This window comes from Carassius carassius, chromosome 39 (genome assembly GCF_963082965.1).
Source record: "Carassius carassius chromosome 39, fCarCar2.1, whole genome shotgun sequence".
Lineage (NCBI taxonomy): Eukaryota > Metazoa > Chordata > Actinopteri > Cypriniformes > Cyprinidae > Carassius > Carassius carassius.
In genome coordinates this window covers 17,390,131-17,415,128 of record NC_081793.1, presented here as the reverse complement: position 1 = coordinate 17,415,128, position 24,998 = coordinate 17,390,131, and the positions used below count along the sequence as shown (strand labels likewise).

Sequence of the window (24,998 nt, the reverse complement as noted above, 5' to 3'; positions counted from 1 at the left end):
TTTGCAAATGTATGCACTACAAAATACAACGGGGGAAAAAAGTGCAGAAACAGTTTTCACAATAACAAAAAAGAAAAATATATTTTCTATTTTATTTTATTTTATTTTTAAACCTAGTTTGAAAATGTCCGAATAAGCTTTCTTTAATAAACTTCCAGTTAACTCTAGGGCATAAAGGGTAATAAACCGCATGTATTTATGATGTAGGACTATATAATCAAGTTCTGCTCTGCTATTCAACAACAAACTTCAAGCCAAAAAAACAGTCTCACACACACACACACACACACACACACACACACACACCACAAGCAGTTATCTACCACTCCTTAAAAACATTGCCCTCCAGGGATACATCAGCACACACCCAGTATGCAGGAAAACTATCGAAGTCGAAGTATTGAGAATGGGGGGTGGGGGGGGGGTGTTTGCACATCCTTGGTTATTTATCTTCTGACCAAATATTGATTAAAGGAATAGTTCAGCCAAAACTGAAAATTAACTGTACTTTCCCTGAGGCCATCTAAGATGTAGATGAGTTTTTTGTTTTCTTCATCAGAACAGATTTTGGAAAATGTAGCATTCATCATTCATTTGCTCACCAATGGATCCTCTGCAGTGAATGGGTGGCATCAGAATGAGAGTCCAAACAGCGGATTACAAACATCAAAAATAATCCACATAACGCAAAAAGCAAATCTCATGAAGGAAAAATTGCTGTTAATTTACTCATCCAGAGACCATTCTTTATCATCAAAATGCATAAGACACACAAAAAAAAAAATATGATCACATATCATTTCAGATACTGTACATCTTAAAAACCGAACCAGTGTAAAAATGCTTGACGCAGCTTGGCTCATTTTACATCAAATTCTTAGGTTGCTTCCTTAATGATTCACGCAACCCTGTATTCACCCAAACAATAATTCACCAACAGTGGAAGCTTGTATTTCCAGTATAGTATTGTGTGTGATGCCACACCCTGTATACAGTACAAACAGTTCTCGTGATGGGCTTCCTTTTGAAGTTCAGTGTCAGCTCTGAATACTAATTTTATATGTGAGAAGAGAAATACAGACATGGAGTGACTAATGAATAATGCCAGAGGGGGTGGGGGGTGTGGGGTTAGGGGGAGGTTAAAATGTTAAACACCGCAGCCTATAAGTACACACATCTCTGATGCACACTCAGTTCCTGACTGACATCAGACACGAAACATGGACTTCGCCAAGGGTAAAGCAGATGCGCATGTGGAAAAGATCATTGATCAGGCTGGTAAGTTCAAGACTTATTTTATAACATTTATTTAATGCATCTACTGTATGCACTTTTGAAGGTTACAGTATGGCATTTGAAAATTAAACACTTTAAACTGATGCCTGAAAATGAATGTAACAAATGAAATTAAATCGCAAGGAGTGCTAGTAATTTCTATAATTAACATCTTACTTTTCCAAAAACGTAAAGGCAAGACCATTAACTTTTATAAACGTTACAGCTGAAGTTGCCAAAGAAAAAGTTGGAGGAATAATCGGAGACAAGAAAAAGACAGGAGGTGCAAAAGACCAGAAAGAGGGTGGAGGTAATATTTTAGTTTCCTTTGATAGGAGAACTTGGAAATATACATATTTCTCCCAGTATCATATTTATCCAGTGTGAAACTTTCCGATTAATACATTCTGTCTGCAGGCAAACCTGCTACAGACCCTGCAGCCAAAAGCGCCGGTGATCAGGCTAAGGACATTGGGAAGAGTCTATTCAAGTGAGCCTGTATACTTTAAACATGATCTTTATCATTCATCACTGGACTCTAACTGGACCCCACAATCCTGCATTGTTTAAACTTTGTATGGCAGCACTGAATGTTTCTCCAGAAGCTGTATGTTTTATGTCATCTTGAAACAGCAACGCCTATATTTCTGTTTTCAGCACCTTTTGAGATTTTTAAATAATAATAATAAAAAAAAGTTTAATTTAAGAATGCATTTATATTTAAAGCACACATTCATAAATATGCTGTAGTGAAAGTTAATTAAAATTATTAAATGCACAAAGCCAATAAAACCGATGCTTAACATGATAGAAATAAATAACTGTTGCTCAGTGGGAGATTGAGTTAGTTTACACGGTGAAGTTATTTTTTACGTTCTTTTTATGCTTGAAATGCTTTCTGTAATATTGTCAAACATGATGTCATGTTTTTAAGATAAGACAAACCAGCTAATACCACATAACATCACAGAATTAATAAAATCCATTATTAATACTTACTGATGGTGTTTGTGCTGTTGTTGTCCCACCAAAATGATGTCACTTCCTTGTGGATATCCTTCAGGCACTGATTTTGTCTAGTTAAAGGGTTATTAAAAAAAAATATAATAAGGATAAAGCACACATAAAACACAAAAACGGCAAACCAAAATATTCCATCATCAAAGACATGGCAAAAGTATTTACATTATTTAAATTTCCCTCAATTGTTAAATTACCAATATTTAAATTAATTGCCAATCCTAATAACACCATGACAGGAAGAGGAAAATGATCTACATATTAAGGATAATTTATTTGCTACATGAGTGTGCTACATGTGGTACTTTGGTGACACTGAGAAAATAATACAACAGAAAATAAATTATAATAATTTGTTTTATTCTCAACACAAAAAAAGGCAATATAAATTTCCAAAACATAGTTCCAGATATGGGTGCAGATAAGCATGGCGAGCAACTTCCAGCTCTCATTTAAGCGCAAGTGCCCCGGGTCCTCTAGGTTTACCAGCTAGCAGATCTCTGAATGTTATGGGGTGTGAACTGCATCAGATACAAAAACATCTGTACCTAAATGTACTGCACAGTGTCAGCTAGAACTTCATTACATCTCTGGGTCAAAACATTAAGATGAGACAAATCATGGCTGGGTTTCCCTTTGTGTGATGCACTACATGCACAATACTGACAAAATAATTCCTCTGAGTATAAAACTCCTGCTCGCAGGTGTAAGGCATCTTTAACGCTCTTCATTACTGTAGCAATAACCATGTTTAAATGGTTTGCAGGAACGAACAACAAGAATGAAGTAAATAAAACCTACAAGGACAAAAACGCACCAATTTGAAAGCAAAATTTTGAGGCGAGAGGAGGTCAGGGCCAACATGACAAATTAACAGACATTTTAAACATTGCGCTACACCTGCATTTGAAGAGGACCATTAGTTTAACACAGATCAATACAAAAAACAGGGACAATGAATGTTTTGAAACCACATCACATGAAAACTGCAGCCTCAGAACAAAATAAACCGCTTTAGAGTTCTCAAACTCATGAGGACGGAGCTTCTGGGACATGACAGCATGAGGAAATGGGGTTAGGCTGATGCAAATTCTGATATGTTAAAAAGGTTGTAGAGGGGGATCGAGAGGTTGATGGACATTTTTGTCTTCTTTTTGCAAAAGGAAATTTGGGTCATTTATGTAAAGGTCAAGCCAGCCTCACTGTACACCTTGAAGACCTTCTCGATGGCGTTGACGTAAGCTGCTGTCCTCAAATCCAAGCCAAGGTTGTACTTGTTTGCCGTGCGCATAATTTGCTGAAAAGGGGAAATATTATTACATGAATACAGGTTTGACTACATTGAAGCTCCTTTACAAATAATAGAGGATAAACAGAAAGAGCATCAATAAATAATAAGGACATCTGTGCAACATGCGAGGTGGTTTTCTTTGCACGGCAATCATACCACACAAGACTGAAATATGCCTGAAGCGAGGGCTGGATGTTGTGGACAAATTAAAATTATCTTTCAACTGTATTATGACAATATGACGCTGTTGTAAAGCAGCTGAAGTGGAGTCAAGGGCGGTTCCTGCTCTAGCTGGGGTTGTTTTACTGACAGTACAATGCTCTATGTGTGTCAGCTTCAGTATACAAAACTCTGAAAATGACATTAAAAGAACTTACTCTGGCCGACCTCTCCATGGTGTAGGCAAGACCAGAGTGCACAATATCCTTCTCTGAGGCACCCTGTACGACAAATACATCACATCTCATCAATGCACAAACATCACATGCGGGTTAAAAACTGCTGATCTTGGAGAGAACTCCAAAGCTTTGTTCACAGAGCACATAAACCCAATTTGTTTCCAAATTCAATCTTTAGGACAGACTGATTGCACTGTCATACTGTAAGCAACTGAAATCTAGTAGCTATCTGGTATATCAACATCTGTTACCAAAGTGAGAACTTTTTTTTTCTGCTTTGTTGACAACTGTCATTAATAGTTTAGAAATGGTTATACCAAAAAATGAAAATAAAAAACACTTAGAATTTAAATAAAATACATTAAATAAATAGACATACAGTATTGTTCAAAATAATAGCAGTACAATGTGACTAACCAGAATAATCTAGGTTTTTAGTATATTTTTTATTGCTACATGGCAAACAAGTTACCAGTAGGTGCATTAGATTCTCAGAAAACAAAGAGGTGCAAAAAATTATAGGCTGTTCAGCTAAAATGATCTCCAATGCCTTAAAATGGAGAGCAAAACCAGAGCGACGTGGAAGAAAACGGAAGTCAACCATCAAAATGGATCGAAGAATAACCAGAATGGCTAAGGCTCAGCCAATGATCAGCTCCAGGATGATCAAAAACAGTCTGGAGTTACCTGTAAGTACTGTGACAGTTAGAAGACGTCTGTGTGAAGCTAATCTATTTTCAAGAATCCCCCGCAAAGTCCCTCTGTTAAAAAAAGTCATGTGCAGAAGAGGTTACAATTTGCCAAAGAACACATCAATTGGCCTAAAGAGAAATGGAGGAACATTTTGTGGACTGATGAGAGTAAAATTGTTCTTTTTGGGTCCAAGGGCCACAGACAGTTTGTGAGACGACCCCCAAACTCTGAATTCAAGCCACAGTACACAGTGAAGACAGTGAAGCATGGTGATGCAAGCATCATGATATGGGCATGTTTCTCCTACTATGGTGTTGGGCCTATTTATCGCATACCAGGGATCATGGATCAGTTTGCATATGTCAAAATACTTGAAGAGGTCGTGTTGCCTTATGCTGAAGAGGACATGCCCTTGAAATGGTTGTTTCAACAAGACAATGACCCCAAACACACTAGTAAACGAGCAAAGTCTTGGTTCCAAACCAACAAAATTAATGTAATGGAGTGGCTAGCCCAATCCCCGGACCTTAATCCAATAGAACTTGTGGGGTGATATCAAAAATGCTGTTTCTGAAGCAAAACCAAGAAATGTAAATGAATTGTGGAATGTTGTTAAAGAATCATGGAGTGGAATAACAGCTAAGAGGTGCCACAAGTTGGTTGACTCCATGCCACACAGATGTGAAGCAGATTTAAAAAAAAAAACTGTGGTCATACAACTAAATATTAGTTTAGTGATTCACAGGATTGCTAAATCCTAGAAACAAAAACAGAATTTTTTTTTTTTTTAGTTTGAACAGTCAACAGCAGACGCTGCTATTTTTTGAAAACACCCCTTTCAACCAATTGTCCAATTGCAGCCTTAAGAGCGTGCATATCATGAATGCTGGGTCTTGTTTGTTTTCTGAGAATCTAATGCACCTACTGGTAACTTGTTTGCCATGTAGCAATAAAAAATATACTAAAAACCTGGATTATTCTGGTTAGTCACTTTGTACTGCTATTATTTTGAACAATACTGTATACATACTTAAAGTATAAAATAATAACAGTAATAATAAATAAAAAACATTAATAGAATATAATAATACATAAAATAAAATAATATATATATGTGTGTGTGTGTGTAAAGCAAGAAGAAGGTAAAACATTGTGGACACTTACAGCTACACGGGCCTGGAAATCAGCAGTGGGGACAATGGGGATGGGGCCACCCTGCTTTCCAAACTTCCTTTCAAGACTCTCTTGCACAGACACTGGACAAAAGAAAAGAAATAAATAAATAAATAAATATATATATATATATATATATTTTTGAAAAATGTTTTAGATTGGAATTATATTAAAGTTGAATTTTGCGCTGTAATGTTAGCAGTCAACTTCTGTCGCACAAGATGCTGACAAAAGCAGCCTCGTTACACTAGCTTCCATCCCATCTTATTACTGTAATTGACATTACGTGATCATTTTTTGAAGGACTAGCAGGACAAACATCTGGATGTCAATTAAACTGGTATAACCAAGGAGAGAGAGACACAGAGAAGCTAAGCCATGTGTCCCGGTACATATAGCACACAATAGCAGGGGTGGTTCAAACTCTCATGTTGGAAACTTCGTTACACCCTGCTGATCACAGCTCAGCCTGCATGCTAAGAATAAGTGCCAAAAGGGACGGAGTGATACAAGGAAAGGAAATTAAGAAAAAATGAGAACATGGAAGGTGCTACAGAGAACATTCTGAAGAGTTAACATGCCTGTTGGCAGACAATAGCTTTGAATAATGTAATAATGTAAGACCATTGATTTCATGCTGGTTCTCTTTGAGAGACCAAGGCTGATAGGATGCTGATGCAGAGCGATTTGAGGAAGTTTAAACGCTTACTCAGCAGGTGGTAGTTGGAGTCCCTTTCATACTTGAAGGTCAGACGACCGTAGCTGACGTGGTTCAGGTTCTTCAGCCACTCAAAGTAGGAGACTGTGACACCTCCAGCGTTCAGGTACATGTCCTGCACATCAATATGGGAATCATTATTCCTGTTTCTATTTTCCTGAAGCACGACAGAGTTTAAAAGAATGTTGTTCTCTTACTGGAATGACCATGATGTTCCTTTCTATGAAGATCTTGTCAGCATCTGGTGTAGTGGGACCATTAGCACCTTCAGCGATAATCTGAAGCAATAAAAAAAAAAAAGATACGTTCGGCATCGGTAAAGAACATTTAAGCATAGCAAGCACATCTGGCCGATGCTGTTGGTGTCAGACCTTAGCTTTGATATTGTGAGCGTTCTTCCTGGTCAGTTGTTTCTCTCCAGCTGCAGGGATGAGGATATCACACTGAGCTTCCAGAATATTTCCCTCATATGGCTGAGAGTTGGGGAAGCCCACGATAGTACCATGTTGCTAAAGAGAAAGCAGAAACTGTTTTTTGAATATGTTTAAGCACAGAAAAAGTGGCAGATTCTCACCATGATATCCAGAAAAGCAATAGTAAATGGACCCTTAACTGACCAATTTGTAGTCCTCCAGCTCTTTGGGGTCCATGCCGTGGGGGTTCCAGATGCTGCCATCGATTTCAGCAATTCCCACACACTTGGCACCATAACGGTGGAGGTAACGCATGGAATGCAGACCCACATTACCGAAACCCTGCATAACAGGATAGGAAACTAGAATAAATTGTGGTAAAACATATGGAAATGGCGCCCCCGAGTGGTTTTGACTAGCTATTAATGGTTCTCAACCAGGCCTCAAACATCCTAGAGGGCCCTTAAGAGGACTAAAAAGTATTTAAATTAATATATTATTGTTAATTTGTTAAATAAATCAAACTCCAATCCAAATCAAAAAGCTAAAAAAAACATGCCAAACTATGCAATGTAAACTAAGCAATTCTTATATATTACAATAAAAAAATACATATAATATTTCTTTTCCCCTCTTAAAAAAATTGTAGAACATACAGTTATTGAAGCTTCATATGTCACAAAAGGAATCGTGATTAATTTGATATAAATTCTCCTAGTTTCGATTAACAAAAGAGGTTTGACGATAAGCAGTTTTGTCATAATTAAAAGAGAAATACTGGAAATAGCTTATACTGGGAGGCTTATTCACCTCATCAAATGTATATTTATGGCAAGATGTCACATGCATGTCAAAAGGGGAAATGCATATGGCTGCTCATATCACAAAAGGACAAACGGGAAGCAGTCATACCACTCCTCTCATGAAGCTTTGTTTGATACTAATGTTCACTATGCTATCTCTTCTCTGCATGGCTCTAAATCCACAACACGTGACAACATCTTCTCTTGTCTCTTCACTACACATGGCACTAAATCTTTAGAAAGAGAATGTAATTCGTGCGGCAGTAATCCCAGCGCAACAGTCGATGAGAATCCTTTCCCTCTGTAGTCTGGGCTGCAGTGATTGAATTGAGTTTGGACCACTGTGATTAAGACTGAAATTCATTAGAACCCAAAGACAAAAGCTAAATCTTAATAGTAGCAAATAAACCTGCAGGTTCATGGGAAAGTCAACAGATTTCACAGCTGTAAAGAAAAGCAGTTGTCTGCGGTATTTGCAGTGGGATTCTTACGGCACGTGATTTCAAGGAACCGAGATTCACTATATGCTGACATATGGTTAACTCTTCCTTTTTTGTGTCAGCAAAATAATATTTAGTCAGCATATTATAGTCACTTGGTTATTTCGGCACAAAATAAATTCTGTAATCAATTACTCACCCTCATTTATTTACAAACAAATGTTTTGATGATGCTTCTTTGCATAAAATGAAAACATATTTTGATCAGTGGCAGTCATGTTTCAACAAAATAGTCCATCTGACTTTAATATAAAAAGTCTTCTGAATTCATAAAATAGCCTATTGCTTTAATGTTTTTTATTTTTAGCTCAACAACTCCTAGTCACTGTATGATAAAGAGCAGCATGAACATTCTGCTAAACATCTCTATTTGACTTTTGGTGCTTTTCCACTGCATGGTACGGCTCGGCTCGGTTTGCATTTCCACCGCAGTTTAGTGCCACTTTAGGGTGGGCGGGATTATAGACATGTCATTATAGTTGCGCCGCCTCTACTGCAACGACCTCCTGATAAACATTTTCAGTCCGCATCATCCCATCAAGCTCTCGCTGGATCCAACGAGAGGAACATCTGTACCTCCCAAACCACGAAACAGCCATTATTTTGTTGTTTAAAAAAAGGTGTGCTCGTTCAAAACTGTTGCATTCATTTAAAACAATTTTTGCATTCGATCCATGCTGGCTGTGCTGATTTAATCTAGCAGGTCTAGTGTCTCGTGTTGCAAATTCAATGAAACAGATAGTGGCGATTCTCTCCAGCAAATCAGTGATCAACAGGGTTTACAAGTCACATTTTGGTAACGGTACGGCTCACTTGGAACCTCAGCTGATGTGGTTATTGAAAAAAGTAAAAGGGAGTCGTGCCGTTCACTCTAACAGTGAAGTTTTATTGTATAGAAAAACTAATGACCAATCATTCAAATATAGTTAAGAAAACTAGTTAAATTGAAGTTAAAAACCTCTTCAAATGGTCTTTTATACCTGAATAATAAAGGTTTTGTCAGCAAATCCAGGGTTCAGGCCCAGTTTGCTCATGTAGGAGGCTTCATTAATGAAATTCTCAATGCCATGAAAGACTCCACGCCCAGTGGCTGAGATTCTGCCATGGATACCACCCTGGCTAATGGGTTTACCCGTCACACAGGCATGGGCATTGATGTCCTACAGAGAGAAAGAGAGAGACACACAGACAAACAGAAAAATGGGCCAATTAGTGTATTATACTTTCTATCCCAGTAACACACACATTTCAAAAACACAACAGGGTTATTATAGTTAACTACTGTCAAACTAAAACTATAAAAAACATCTGACGCTTGACATTAAAAAAAAACTTTATTTCAGCTAGTGACCATGGTAACATTTCATTTAGACTAACCTGATGTACTAAAACTGAAGAAAAAAAAACGAAAAAAAAAAAAACTATAGACATTATAGTCAAAAATTACAAAACAACAAAATGACTAAATCTACAACTATAATGAAAATAAAAAATATATGAAAATGAAAACAAATCAAAATATTCATAAAAACTAATATGATACTAAAATGACACTGGAACATTAGTAGCATTTACAAAATATTATACTAATTCCGTTTCTAATTTTACTATACAATACTAACTTTTCGGTAACAATTTTTAACGTAATCACCTTTTATGAATGTGTATCTTTAAGTCCACATTAATGTGGAACCATTAAAGGTGTCATATGATGCTTTGTTAAAGATAATTATTTGGTGTAATAGAATATGTTGACATGCTTTAATGTAAAAAAAACACATTATTTTTCAAATACTGTACATTATTGTAGGTCCTCTATGCCCCGCAAGCGCAGTCTGCTCTGATTGGCCAGCTGACCCAGTGCATTGTGATTGGCCGAACACTGCAAGCACTTGTTGGAGATATAACGGCCCTTTTCTTAATTGCGAGATTCACATTTTAAAATAAATGTAAAGACAGTTAATAATGTCCTTAGTTTTACCATCAGTTCAAGCCCGAAAGGGGAAAAAAAGTGACGTAACAGACACTGTGATGAACCTCGTATGTGTTTGCAGTACACAAGCCATGGACGGATAGGACAGCTGACTCCACTGTGTGACCTGGTCTCTCTCTCTCCCACACAAGCATGCATGCACACACACACACACACACAAGATGCGCAAAGCTCCACTTTTGAACAGTCCATAAAATGCGTTGCTGTTCTGTTTTAAGTAATCTTAAAGATTCCTAAATGCATCTACTTTCGGAAGGCCAAATAAAGTGCTTTTGCCTTTGCCTAGAAACACACAGCATCTCCCTGACACGGCTGCTTCAACACTTACTGCGATTACTTAAATCACGCCTTCTTTCTTTGCATAGGGATGGGTACCGAAACCCGGTATTAAACTGGCCCCGGGGCTAAATTATGAAAGACCGTAGTATCAGTAAGATTTGACGCTATCGGTTCTGCTTTTGGTACTGGAGGGGAAAAAAATTAATGTACTATGTATTTTTGCTTAATAATGTTATCGTGCACATTTTATCTCACCAAATATTTCTAATGTGCGATCATATTAAGACGTTTTTCTTTGAGATCTGCGAGATCTCTCATGCGCGCCGCGGAGGCTGTCTGTCAGTCTTACACACACACACACACACACACAACACGCATAACAGTAGGAAAACTCCCGCTTAATAATAAAGAGTGACGATGGCGAAGAGATTTGATTAATAATGTTATCGTGCACATTTTATCTTAGCAAACATTTCTAATTTGCGATATTATTAAGACATTTGTCTGTAAGGTCTGCAAGATCTCTCATGCGCGCCGTGGAGGCTGTCTGTCAGTCACACACACACAACAAGAACAAGCGCGGTACACGCATAACAGTACGAAAAGAGTGATGATATCGGAGAGAGCAAAACGTTCCAATGTTGTTGCAGACAACGCTCGTTGTCATAAGTGCAACAAAATTTTTCCATGTAAGGGAGGAAACACAAGCAATATGTCAAAGCATCTTTCAAAAGTGCATTATGTGCAAACAGAGAAATGCAAAGTTTTCGACTCCCAAGCTAGCTCACCTCTGGTTGTTGTCCCATCTACGTCAGGTATGTATGCTAAAATCATGTTGAATCAACGTTGTTCACGTCATACGTCAAAGTAAATGTAAAATCCCCCTGGTTTGCTAACCTTACATAGAAGTTCTGTTTATAAAAATATCGTTTATTTCATTTGTTTTACATTCATTTGTTTTTTTGTATAATAGCTATTTGTTCAAACATGGCTGTTTCTTGCGCTACAAATAATTGTTTTATTAATTTTACATTAAAAAAATTACGAAATGTTAATTCTGTTCTCAACTTGTTCTTAAAAAAAAAAAAACACACACACACAACACAAAGTACCGATAAAAATACCGTTAAAGTACCGGACCGTTAAGCAGTATCGGTAAGAGTAGTAATACCGTTAAAAAAACCTTAACGATACCCATCCCTATCTTTGCGTGAACATTTGGCGTGTTTGAATGAGCCATTTTAGGGGGGCGTGGCAGAGTCTTAACTTTGATAAAGAGTATCTCTTTGGATTTGAGACTTTAGTCTTTGCAACTTTACAGATCTTCTTTATGCACCAAGAGCTTGTAACACTCCAAAGAGAAAGGAAAAATTTAAGTAACATCATATGACCCCTTTAATGAAACTGAATGTCATGGAAACCTTTCAGTTCCAGTATTTTTTTTTTTTAACTGAAACCTGTTCTGAATAATAAAAAAAACAGTGCTTGGTTCTCAACTCAACACTGGTAGTCTGTTTCTCATCCAAAAACACAAGCACCAGTCAGGGCTGTTCAGAGGGTAAGAAGAGGACAACATGTGATACACTAACATCCAGAGCTCTTGGACTGGTGTGAAGGGGTCTTGTTCTGTCGTTAGGGTATGTGGGAAGGGTCACTCTAAGTGTAGCTTACAAGCTTCCAAGGTCAGCTACTGTAGCCCTATTTATGTCACTGAATGACATACATGCTCTTCTCCCAGATGACGTACAAGACAGTGGACAGGACAGAGGACAGGGGACGGACAACATCTCAATAACATACTGTACGTATTACAGCAGCCTTATTAACCTCCGAACAAGCATACAGTCATTTAAAAAAAACTTATGCTATGAAATCCCATCATATGCATCATAATAATCTGCTGAGCTGAGAAGAGAAATTAAAGTATCTCATTACTTCTGGACATTTAAATCAAGATGATTTGCATGTCTGATAAGTCAAAGTTTATGCAACGTTTCCCTCGACTGCCACTGTGCACATGCAGATCTGCTGAGACTGCAGTATTAGTGAAGAGTGATTATTGCCCTTTATAAACTCAACCGCATGATCAACCACTGATATCATCAATCATTTACTGTTCTCTTGTAGAACACTGACAGAGTTTCCCTCGTGTCTCAGACACACCAGCTTTGGGACAAGCAACATTTCTAATTTGTTAGTGACAGCGGACACTGAATTTTACATTTAGATCAATGTTGATATAGTCAACTAAAACCATTAACAACATTTTTTGTTAAAATTGATATGAAATTAAATATAAATAGAAGATGAACAAATAAAAATTCTGTTTCAAGTTTAAGTAAAATTTTTAAAGGAAATAAATCTAAATTAAAGCTAAAGAGAAAAATACTATAAAAAAATAAATAATTTAAATGGTAAAAAAAAATACCTTTAGATAAGTACATCTTTAAACATGCAACACTATAAAATGAATATGCCTTTTTCACACTGTAATTGTAAATGTAGCATTAAGAAAACTTAGTTTTAAGTGTTTTACATTTATTAAGACAATATTATAGAAATGTAACATCTTACATGTTATCAGCCATATTGTGAATCAATTATTAGTCATTATTTTAATAACATATTTTATGAAGCTATAGATACATATGCATGGGACATTTTACATGCCAGAACTAAATGAGATTTAAGGTCAGCTTTATAAGGGTCTCAAATATTTGTCTGTGCTTGTAACACATCTCTTAAGGCTACATAAAATGTTGCTTTCTGAGGTCAAGTTGTTCCCAGGGTGACAGTGTGCTTGGATGTGACTGGACTCTTGTCTTCCCATTCTGACTCTGCAAAACTCTACTGTCCAAAGGATGCTTTCAGAATTAGTAAGGCTGGATATTGTTTAACAGTCATTAGCTTCCCATATAAAAGTAGAAAAAAACATGACCATTCTTTTGTTGCCATGCATGGGGATAGTGCTAGTACTGTATTTGATTATTTAATTATGGTAAGAGCCGTCTAGCAGAAATAACACTGACCACAAGCACCACAGCAAACACACACACACACAAATCTGTATGATTCAGCTTTAGGAATCCTCATACTCCAATGACCCAGCTTTGTTCTCTCTCTGTCCTAGCTGAAGCTGTCATCAAAAATCATATCACAAAAAGGAAAAACACTCTAAAATATGTACATATATAATAAGAGAGCAAACTGGTTCTAAGCTATGACTTATCCATTTATTAGGGCACAAAGGTAAACATTACACAGTCTGTTGTATAGATAGCACAACACTATCAGAGATGGACAAACAAAGTGTGTAATGTTCCTGATAAAGATGACGATGAAAGTTTTAATTCTTACAGAAGACTCTAAACGCTGTGAACTATTGTTTTTGTAACACTTATTGCTCAGATATCCTTAATGGTATATGCTTTTTTTAACCTTTCATTTTGGTTAAGAGGCAAGACTTATTAATCTACAAGTGGTGAAAGGGAAAAACCTCAACAGGAGATTTATTGGCATAGTTAATTATTTATGTAATAATTAATAATTTAAGTGTTATAAGAGATGGACAGTTGCTTACGGTGTGGGCAATAGTGTTAGCATAGGTGTCAGCGATCCAGGACATTTCCCTCTCACCGGTGCTCATATCAGGGGCAGGTACATCAATGCCAGGTCCTGAATGCAAATGAACACGGGAGAGGGAGAAGAAAGATATTTTTACAACTCGTCAGCATTAATTGTGTCATGAAAGCAGACGGTGGTATTGTGTCCAGGCACAAGGATCACTCAGGTTTCACATCCGTTATTATGAACTATGCTAATTGTACTTATGATTGCACATCTCAGGGAAAAGTCTTTTAAGTGGCAATGTGACAAATGATCCGAGTAGGCAGCTTGTGTTGTTATAATGGAGAGCTGGAGTTTCAGTGCCCACTCTGACGCTGTGAGAGTGCACTGCCCTTCCCCCCATACCAGTACCAGCTGCTTTGGTGAGGAAAACAGGAAGGCATCCAGATAAACAGCCATGCAGACAGCTTTGCACCCTGAATACATTTCCAAAAACAGCTCCAAAGGGGGCAGGGAAGCACACAGTGGGACTTTTTACAGCACCAAGGTGCTGAAGCTCTTCCGGGTTAAAAGAGCAAGGAAGCAAAGTTTAGAATTCCCTGAGGATTTCCTGATGTCTTCAGAATTGTTGCAATGCAGTGATATTACAAAAGGTATCTTGTTTTTAAAAGAAGTCTCTTATGCTCACAGAGGCTGCATTTATCTTATCAAAAATGTAGTAGAGATAGATGAAACATTAAAGTGATTTCACATGCTGATTTATATTTATCAATGTTAAAAACATTTGTGCTCCTTAATATTTTTGTGGAAACAGTGATATCAGGATTCCTTGATGAATATAAAGTAAAAAAAATAGCATTTATTTGAAATAGACTCTTTTATAATGTAATGTAATAAATGTGTAAAGTTCATTTATTTCAGTAATTCAACTCAAACTGTGAAACTTGTGTATTAAATAAATTCATTGCACAAAGACAAAAGTAGTAGTTTAAGTCTTTGGTTCTTTTAGTTGTGATGATTTTGGCTCACATTTAACAAAAACCCACCAATTCATTATCTAAACAAATTAGAAGATAGTGACTAGCCAATCAGCTAATCAACTCAAAACACCTGCAAAGGTTTCCAGGGTTCCTACAGGTATCTTCAAGTTAAATTCAAGTCTTTTTAAGACCTTTTTAAGACCATTTATATAAAAAAAATAATACCTATTTCACGTCCCTACCAGCAAAGAAAAACAAAATCCTTGAACTTGTTTTCATTTATTTTTCAAATGTGGAATGGGTAAAAGATAAGCCGAGCAGGTGTGAAAAATAAAAACATTTCAGTAGGCCACAAGACAGTTTGCCGAACAATGTTAAGTTGTTTTTTAACATTAGCTAGCTACTTATTCCATGCTGGGAATATGGGGAACTGAGAGACCCCTGAACAATAAACATCAAAAATTAGAACTCAACAATACATTAAATTAAGAAACATAGTCAACTCCTTAGCCCTTCACTCAGGGCAGCAATCTCTTTATCAAGGACAGCCAGTTCCGTCAACTTCTCCTTTATCGTGACCGCAAGCAAACGTTTTAGCAATGTCAGAGTCAGGGAACATGCATTTGAAAAGCTCTGAGATACCCTCATTTCCATTGTAGGACTGGTGTTTAGTGATTGTGTTAAGAGTCCACAACACCTCGGCTTTCATTGTTGGCGTGGACCCAAAAGCTGTGTGCAGATCCACTCTAGTTGCGGTCATAGCTGAAGGGTCTGCAGCGCTAGCAGCAAGCTGGCCATGGGGCCGTTCACATATCACGTCTTTTGCGCGCTCAAGTTCGTTATTTCCAATGTAGGCGCGCGGTATGCACGCTCATAATGGAAGCGACGCGGTTGCGACGCGCCAGTTTTTTCCAGGCGCGTCCGCACCGCATCAAGTTAAAAACATCTCAACTTTTCAGAATGCCGCGAGCGCACCGCAGGTCATGTTACAAGACTTATCCAATCAGCTTCATCCTTTCCCGTAACAACGTTGAAAGCTCAGCCAAGATGAAAGAACAGCTGATCATAGCTGTATATGGATTGCCATTTTGAAATAAATTTAGTAGCAGAGCTACTGCGAGCGATTTTTAGTGCTGCAAATCCATTTATCCTTCGCTGAAATTTCTGCGTCTTCATGGAGAGAGCGCGTCATTGTTGCTTAGCAACGGTAGACGCCTCAGGAGCACTTCTGCCCGAGCCCTTTGGAAAGAAGGAGAAAGCGGCGCGCCTAGCGTTTTCCACACATTTTTAGGCGCGATATGTGAACGGGCCCTAACATTAGCTCCTGCTGCCGCTTCAGGCACATTAGCAGCTAGCTGGCTAACACTAGTTGGTTGAAACACGCAGGTGATGGAAGGAGTTTGTTTTTGTCCATTGAGAGCATTCATGTGCTTGGATGACTTGGCATGAGACTTACCTAGCTGAATCCTTTTTTTTGCTATGGTGCAAAAAGCCTCAAAAACGTTGCTGTCCACTGGTTTTAACCAATGACGAAAATAGTTTTTATCCAGCCACGCTTCATTAAATTTACATTTCCCCATAACCTAAGCTAGCTAACGTAAAAACAAACGTTAAAAATATAACGGCGTCAGTCAACCTTTCCCTGTGGAATGCTGAGATTTTCTTTGATTTTTCGCGCTTCTCCTTTGCTTGTTGCTCGAGGTCTGTGTTGTGTTTGGTTGCAGTCTATGGTTGTGGTGCTGTAGTACGTGATCATAATTTATTGAAGGCATCACATTCGCAGTATTTTGTGTTTTTCGTTCTCAATTATTGGTTCCGCCACTCTTTATTTATACTACGTCATTTAATCCAAATAATCGTGGTTGACAAATGAAACTTTTGAGGAAAATTACAATACATAGAAGTTACATACAGCACAATTTTTAAGACCCAGACATCAAAATTCAAGACTTTTTAAAGTCTTTTTAAGGTATTATTTCCAAATTAATAAATTCAATGCTTTTTACGGCTTTTTAAGACCCCGCGGGAACCCTGGTTTCCTGAGCCTTCAAAATGGTCTCTCAGTTTGGTTCACTAGGCTACACAATCATGGGGAAGACTGCTGATCTGAGTTGTCCATAAGACAATCATTGACACCATTCACAAGGAGGGTACGACACAAACATTCATTGCCAAAGAAGCTGGCTGCTCACAGAGTGCTGTATCCAACCATGTTAACAGAAAGTTGAGTGGAAGGAAAAAGTGTGGAAAAAAAAGATGCACAACCAACCGAGAGACCCGCAGCCTTATGAGGATTGTCAAGCAAAATCGATTCAAGAATTTGTGTGAACCTCACAAGAAATGGACTGAGGCTGGGGTCAAGTCATACAGACGTGTCAAGGAATTTGGCTATAGCTGTCGTATTCCTCTTGTTAAGCCACTCCTGAACCACAGACAACATCAGAGACGTCTTACCTTGGCTAAGAAGAAGAAGAACTGGACTGTTGCCCATGCAGTGGTCCAAAGTCCTCTTTTTAGATGAGAGCAAGCTTTGTATTTAATTTGGAAACCAAGGTCCTAGAGTCTGGAGGAAGGGTGGAGAAGCTCATAACCTAAGTTGCTTGAAGTCCAGTGTTAAGTTTCCACAGTATGTGATGATTTGGGGTGGAATGTCATCTGCTGGTGTCGGTCCATTGTGTTTTTTGAAAACCAAAGTCACTGCACCCCTTTACCAAGAAATTTTGGAGGACTTCATGCTTCCTTCTGCTGACCAGCTTTTTGAAGATGCTGATTTCATTTTCCAGCAGGATTTGGCACCTGCCCACACTCCCAAAAGCACCAAAAGCTGGTTAAATGACCATGGTGTTGATGTGCTTGACTAGCCAGCAAACTCACCAAACCTGAACCCCATAGAGAATTTATTGGGTATTGTCAAGAAGAAAATGAGAAACAAGAGACCAAAAAATGCAGATGAGCTGAAGGCCACTGTCAAAGAAACCTGGGCTTCCACGCCACTTCAGCAGTGACACAAACTGATTACCTCCATGCCACGCCGAATTGAGGCAGTAATTAAAGTAAAAGGAGCCCCTACCAAGAATCGAGTACATGTACAGTAAATAAACATACTTTCCAGAAGACCAACCATTCACAAATTTTTATTTTTTATTTTTATTGCTCTTATGAAGTATTCTAATTTGTTGAGAAGTGAATTGGTGAGCAAAAATCATCACAATTAAAAAAACCAAAGACTTAAACTTCTTCAGTCTGACTGCACTGAAGTTATTTAATACACGAGTTTCACAATTTGAGTTGAATTACTGAAATAAATGAACTTTTCCACGACATTCTAATTTATTGAGATGCCCCTGTATAATGTCATAATTGTCACTTTTGATCAATTTAATTTGTCTCTGTTGGAAAAAAAAAAAATCGTACTAACCCAAACTTTAGGACTGAACTATATATTGTTTATATTTTCCAGAATTCCTTAATGTAGGGGTCATGTCTGGTATTTAAAACAGTGGAATCAAAAAGCACAAATGAATCAAACTCACCAATGAATCCCTTTTTGGCAAGCTCAATGGTGAATCTTCTTGTGATTTTCTCCAACTCATTATCCTGAACAACACAAAAAAATAAATAAATAAAAACATTCTGAAATTATATTTTTGCCTCTGATAAGTCATGACAACCTCTACAAATATTAAACAGAACAACAGGGAAGATCAATTGCTACACATTGAAACTTTATATTATAGACTCTTTATTCAGGACTTCATTCAACCTGTTGAAAAATATTATCAACATATGCTGGTTAGGAATGTTTTGAAGCTGGTTTGAGCTGATTTAAGCTGATCCTTTGTTGATCATGAGCTGGTTTAAGATGGTCCTGTCCAGGAGCTAGATGCTAAGGACCAGCTTAAACCAGTTTATAATAAACTCAGGACCAGCTTAAACCGGATAAAACCAGCTGCTGTGCTTCAAAACATACTTATCCAACATATGCCAATTTCTTTTCCTTTTTTTCTCAACAGAGCAATCAGGGAGCAAGGCCCATTTTAAAGAGAAAGGAGGCCCGATGGCATGAAATGCATCTCCACTTCGCAGAGCTCATGAAAAAGGCAAACAGAGCCCACAGACATGATAAAGAGTTATTTCCATACATGTGTGTTTGGTACTTACAGAGTAATTCCTGGGGTTGATTTTCACTCCAGCTTTAGCTCCACCAAATGGCACATCTAGAAGAAGATAAATTATGTGTAATCTATGAGGATGAAGGATTTTCTGAAATCTAATATAACTCAATGATTTGAGTGTAAGAGGGATCTAATGCACAATCCAGCAATATATCAAGTGCAGAATTCAGCCCAATTCTACTGGGGGGAGAAACACAAAGCTTACCCACAACAGCACATTTGTACGTCATCAGGGAGGCCAAAGCTTTAACTTCATCCACAGATACATCCATGCTGTATCGGATACCTGAAATGAAAAGCAAAAGGGCCCATGAAAATGGGTTTAATCACAGCCCTTACAAGGAGTCAATTGGTTACCAAAACCTCAGCAGATCTTTTCTCTACAAATTGTACAACGCCAAGAACACACACAATGGGCTTAAACAAACAGACTATACAGACCAGATTTTTTTTCTTTAGCTGTGTCCTCATGGTGAATTGAATGAGGATAAACAGGAAAGAATACGAAAACTACACTGCATAACTGAAGACTAGTTACATTTCTAACATTGCACTTTAGTAATAAACCAAGACCACACTGAGAATTTAAATTATTTTTGTATTTTTGCACCAGTTCATGTTCAAAGGACACGGGTAACCTTTTCCAGCTATGCAGCTAAAACTGCAACTCAACTTGTGTGCTCTGGTCACGCTCTATTAGAACAGGTGCTACCATCACTCCCTTCTAGGAGGAGATAGTGCCAAATGTTGGGTTTTCTGAAGCAAGCCACAGAATGAATGGGACCTCAAAAGGCACAGAGACTGTAGCTCGAATAAAGAATACTGTATGCTACACAAACCTTGAGCAATCATTGATTTTTTTTGGAAAACCATGTGTGCTATTATATAACAGTGAATAAATATCTCTGCAAAAGTAACTTTGCACTGCAACTATATAAAGTTTTCATGTAGTTTTTAATTAGCATTCATCAGTGTAATCAAAAGGACAGATTTAATAAATGTACATCACACACTGTTGGACCAATGAACTTCCATTTTACATACATTATGGTAAATAAAATAAAATAAGGTTTCCCCACACTAGTGGACCAATGAATTTCTATTTATTCTTATTCTTATTCTTATTCTATTTATTCACTTTAAAGGCTTTATAATATAATATAATATAATATAATATAATATAATATAATATAATATAATATAATATAATATAATATAATATAATATAATATAATATAATATAATAATCTGTGATATTTAATAACTGCATTTGTTCACAATGCTTTTGTAAATGCAAGTCAAAATCCAAATGTTTAATATTCATAATACAAGCGAGGAAGCTTACCACATACAGGCCAATATGGAACTAAACCATTGAACATGATGTAATTTTATTGCTGAAAAACCATTAAGAAAATCATCCCCTCTAGGCGTCATTTTGTCTGTGTTTAAAAGCTCTCCAGATGTGCTTTTTCCGCTATAGCTGAAATGGTCTTCATTTATACACACAGAGAGGAGGGGGAAATTATGCCAGAGAGATGGCAGGGGCTCTTGAGTGGAGGAATGACTCAGCATAGATCTTCTACTACTGTATCCAAAGGATATAGCAGGAAAAAAAAAACACACAGAGGAAACCTTTCCAGCATCTCTTTCGACTCCACCTAGCAAGCCAAATGTGCTTGATCAGGACCAGGATGTACTCTTCATGCACAATTTTTTTTTCGCATTAGTCTCGCACATAAAGGATATGCCAAACATTTCTGCTAATCCAGTGATTCAGATATTTACGTGCACGACTTTGGCTAACACTTGATGAAATGCACTGAGCCATTAGCTGACGATGTGTGCTGGCTGAATTGCTCTTGTACTTTGTAATGTGTACCTTATCTTGTCTATTACATACAGATAATGTCAATCACAGCATTTTTGTCAGTGGTAGTTTTTGAGCCATGGAGAACTAGTGTCTGCGTCACATGAATAATTAAAGGGGCTGCGATTAATATCGGCCGTTTTGCTAACTTCTGACAAATTTTAACTGCATTCTTCCTAAACACGCAAAATGATTCACGAGCAGTGAGTGTTTCTGATTGGCTGATTTTCTGATTCAGCATGATTTACCCTAGGTGGTCCGTTTTGTGTCTGCTTACCTTTAAACTGAATACATTCCACCAAAAGGCCATATTATTGGTGAGCTTTTTTTGTGCATGATATAAAAAAAAAGTATGCACACTTGGAATTTAGTCAATTTTTTTTTAATTTGCTAACCTGGATTGGTTTGTGATGAGAAAATAATTTGTTAAAATAAAAGACTGTTGTGCTGAGATGCTTCTTAGCACTGGTCTTGTCAAAATCACATTGATGGTGTTCATTAAAGTTGTGTTGAAACAGAAATAGCGACATATTTTCTATTCCATATTGTGGCATATATTTGAGTGCAAATTTTATGAAAAAAGATCAAATGTAGGGTAAAGATGGTTCATTGGATTTTGAAATGTGGGCATTGGATTTAAATATGGAGACAGGTGATCATGACCTTGGAGGGTGGCAAGTAAAACATGTGCAAGCATGAATTGCTCAAAATAACAAGCATTTACTGTAGATAAGGAGAAATTTAATATCATGCCAACTTTAGCCACTTTTAAGTAAAAAAGGCAAGTATCTTTTTGATGGAGAAGTTGTGGCCTGAGAATAAGGATAATTACTGACTCACTGCAAGACAAATAAAGAAGTCAGAAGAGGGAACAACAACTTTTCACACAAAACAGAAGGTTTTCTTGTTAATCAGACTTTGTATTCTCTCAATTCATATTGCTGCATTAACATCCTTTAAAGGAATAGTCAACCAAAAAATTAAAAATCTGTCATTTACTGCACCTTCATGTTGTTTCAAACTTCTATGATTGTCTGATAATGTTTGTAAGAAAATAGTTTTGGTTTCCACTGACTTTTTTTTTTTGATAATAAAGAAAATAAGGCTATGAAAGTCAAAGTGAACTGAAACATTTTTTACCAACATTATTCAAAATATCTTTTTAAGTTCCACAGAAGAATGAAAGTCATACAGGTTTGGAACTGCACAAGGGTCAGTAAATGATATTCATTTCATTCATTCATTCAGTAAATATAGTCATTTTGAATGGACTATACCTTTAACTTATATGCTAAGGTGGAGCACTGACATAAAAACAAATACACACTGGTGAGTCTCTAAATGCTACTGTATGTGTAAATGTGAGCAGAGTGGTCCTGCCCCACAGATGATGAGCCAGAGGACCTGAGCCCTACCCCCATATCCACCCTAATAATGCTCTCTCACGATACGTCACCCCACAAATCACACACAATGCAGTGCCATGATGACATCCCCCTCCCACTCTGTGCAGCCTCAATCTCTTTATCACCACTGCTTCTTAACATCTGCTGTCAAGAATGAATGTGATTCTGTGGGCCTCACATGATTTACAGCAAGAGGATGTGCCTCCATATTGAGGCACATTCTCTTGTGCCTCAACCCTTTCATTGGAGTATATGCATGTCTCTGAAACCAAAAAAGTAGACATGTATGGATATTTTCCCATTCTCATCACCTCTCTTCCTTATCAGCTAGCATCCAGGCAAATGTTTATTAACCTAACAAGAATGGACCTTCCGAACCGAACAGAATGATGTGAATGATCCTTTGTGTATTGGAAACACACAGTTGACTTGATACAACTTGTTGCCCTTGTTTGGCATAAGGGTACAATCAGTTGCAAGTCTGTTTTAACAGTTGAAACTGGTATGTTCACATTAATGACTATAAATGTCAAGCAGAAAGCACATTACGAGGTCAAAAACCACAGTTATACAAAAACAAAAGTAACAAGCCAAGGCACACAAAGATGCCTGATAGTGTACAATTTTCACCATTCCATTTCTTCTGAAATGGAAAACTTAATGAATATAATGACAAATACAAACAAAAACAAAGATTTTCATTCAGTTTCCATCAATTATTAAATCTCAGCTTAATCTGACATCTGAAATTGAAGAAATAAAGACAGTAATCCATTAGTATTATTATATGATAAAATGTAACATTTGGTGTAATTGTAATTAATAATATATTGTAAAAGTTTATGAATAAAAAGCAGTAACAAGAGTAGCGTTGTCCTGAATATCAGTCTGTGATTCAGCTATAGAGGTCTTCTGTAAAACTCTTGTAAAGTTGTGGAATAATTTATCAAAAATCTAATTATGCATTGTTTGTTGTTTTGGATTGTGCTCTATATTGAAGCACTTCATTTGACAACATAATTAATTTACATTGCAGACTAATTGTTATTCTTATTTGACTAAAGCCAAGTTAAAATCTAAAGTTGTAACTGCAGAAGATTCAGTTCAAAAGTGCCAGGCTTCTTTCCCCAGGTAATATACAGTAGCCTATACTGTACACATGTGCAGGTGCAAGGTGTGTCAAAATGATTAATTACTGACAGGCCAGGACTGGTCAATTCTATCCAAATACCACATTTAAAGCCGTACAAACATTAATAAATAAATAATGAATAAAAGAAAACGCATAAAGGTTTGCATGTTATAATGGCAACAACTGTCATCATGAATGTGAACCTCTTGTTGAGCAAAACACACGTAAACTGATCTGTTACGCCCTATTACTGCACCACATAAAAACAATATTATCTCTTACCTCCTTTGCAGGGAGTTCTGTGCTGACTGTGCTGTGCCCGGTAACCCTCGATAACCTCCCATTCTCCGTTGTCTCTCTTGATGGGGAAGGACACGCTCAGGACGTGGTTGCAGGGCTTGATGATCTTGAGGATCCCCCGCACACGGTTTCTCTTTTGCTCCGGCGTTTCCCGGGTCTTCAGGTCCTCCACCAGCTTGTTCTCGACAATAGCAGCGCCACGATCGAAGAAGCCCTCCACCATCCTGAAGAAGTTCGGGTCATCTTCCTTGTCAGCGGCGTCGCTGTAGTGTCGCACCCTCAGCAGAGATGAGGAAGCCGGCAGAGTGGACTCGACGCATCCCGAGGCCAGAGCGTTAGTAGCTCCGCGAGTCAGCAGCTCCCCAAAATACCGGTACATGGCGGCGATACGGGGCTTTGGAAGTTACGGCACAATGGAGAAAGAAGAAATGAAAGGCGATGGTTTATCAACGAGGTGGAAAAGGAAAACGAAAAGAAGGGTAAATGAATGAGACGACAAAAGCTCCCAACCCTGCCTCGCTCAGTGTCAGAGTGACAGGCAGCTCATGCTGTCTCGCGCTTTAAAAGGCAGCGGCGCGTTTGGAGGAGTCGCGCGAGCAGACGCAAGGTCTCTGCGTGTCAGGAGGGCGGAGGAAACGCACGCGCTGCTTTTGAATCTCTTATTCTTTCAGCTATATTTTAATAGGAACAGATTATTTATTTTATGATACAATTATAATTATAGGTATAATTCAAGCTCCCCAATATATAGCATTAAAAAAACATAAATAAAGTATTATATAAGTAAATGTATATATATATATATATATATATATATATATATATATATATATATATATATATATATATAATCGCAATTTATAACTTAATTAATAGACCAAGAAGACTCTTGTATTGGTAATCTGTTAGGATGTTATTAGCCGCACTACTACTATACTGCTATTACTACTATAAACATATATGTTTATTTCTTTGGATTTATTCTTTTGTTCTGTTTTGCATGTATAACAAA

At 37.4% G+C, this 24,998-nt stretch overlaps 1 protein-coding gene and 1 long non-coding RNA gene across 2 annotated transcripts; one reads left to right on the top strand and one right to left on the bottom strand.

Annotated features, from left to right (window-relative positions):
* Positions 1 to 1,130: 1,130 nt before the first annotated feature.
* Positions 1,131 to 2,273, top strand: LOC132121068 (uncharacterized). The gene is made up of 3 exons (XR_009426226.1): positions 1,131 to 1,278; positions 1,502 to 1,585; positions 1,693 to 2,273. It is a non-coding gene; the product is annotated as an uncharacterized LOC132121068 (long non-coding RNA).
* Positions 2,274 to 2,550: 277 nt separating this feature from the next.
* Positions 2,551 to 24,541, bottom strand: LOC132121515 (glutamate dehydrogenase, mitochondrial-like). Its single transcript, XM_059530996.1, has 13 exons — positions 23,969 to 24,541; positions 19,484 to 19,564; positions 19,265 to 19,320; positions 18,637 to 18,700; positions 14,137 to 14,231; positions 9,265 to 9,444; positions 7,186 to 7,323; positions 6,940 to 7,077; positions 6,766 to 6,846; positions 6,560 to 6,683; positions 5,842 to 5,933; positions 3,964 to 4,026; positions 2,551 to 3,592 (listed from the first exon to the last, which is right to left on the bottom strand). Exons 1-13 carry the CDS (start codon positions 24,363 to 24,365, stop codon positions 3,473 to 3,475), a joined length of 1,629 nt encoding a protein of 542 aa, XP_059386979.1. The 5' UTR covers positions 24,366 to 24,541; the 3' UTR covers positions 2,551 to 3,472.
* Positions 24,542 to 24,998: the final 457 nt, after the last annotated feature.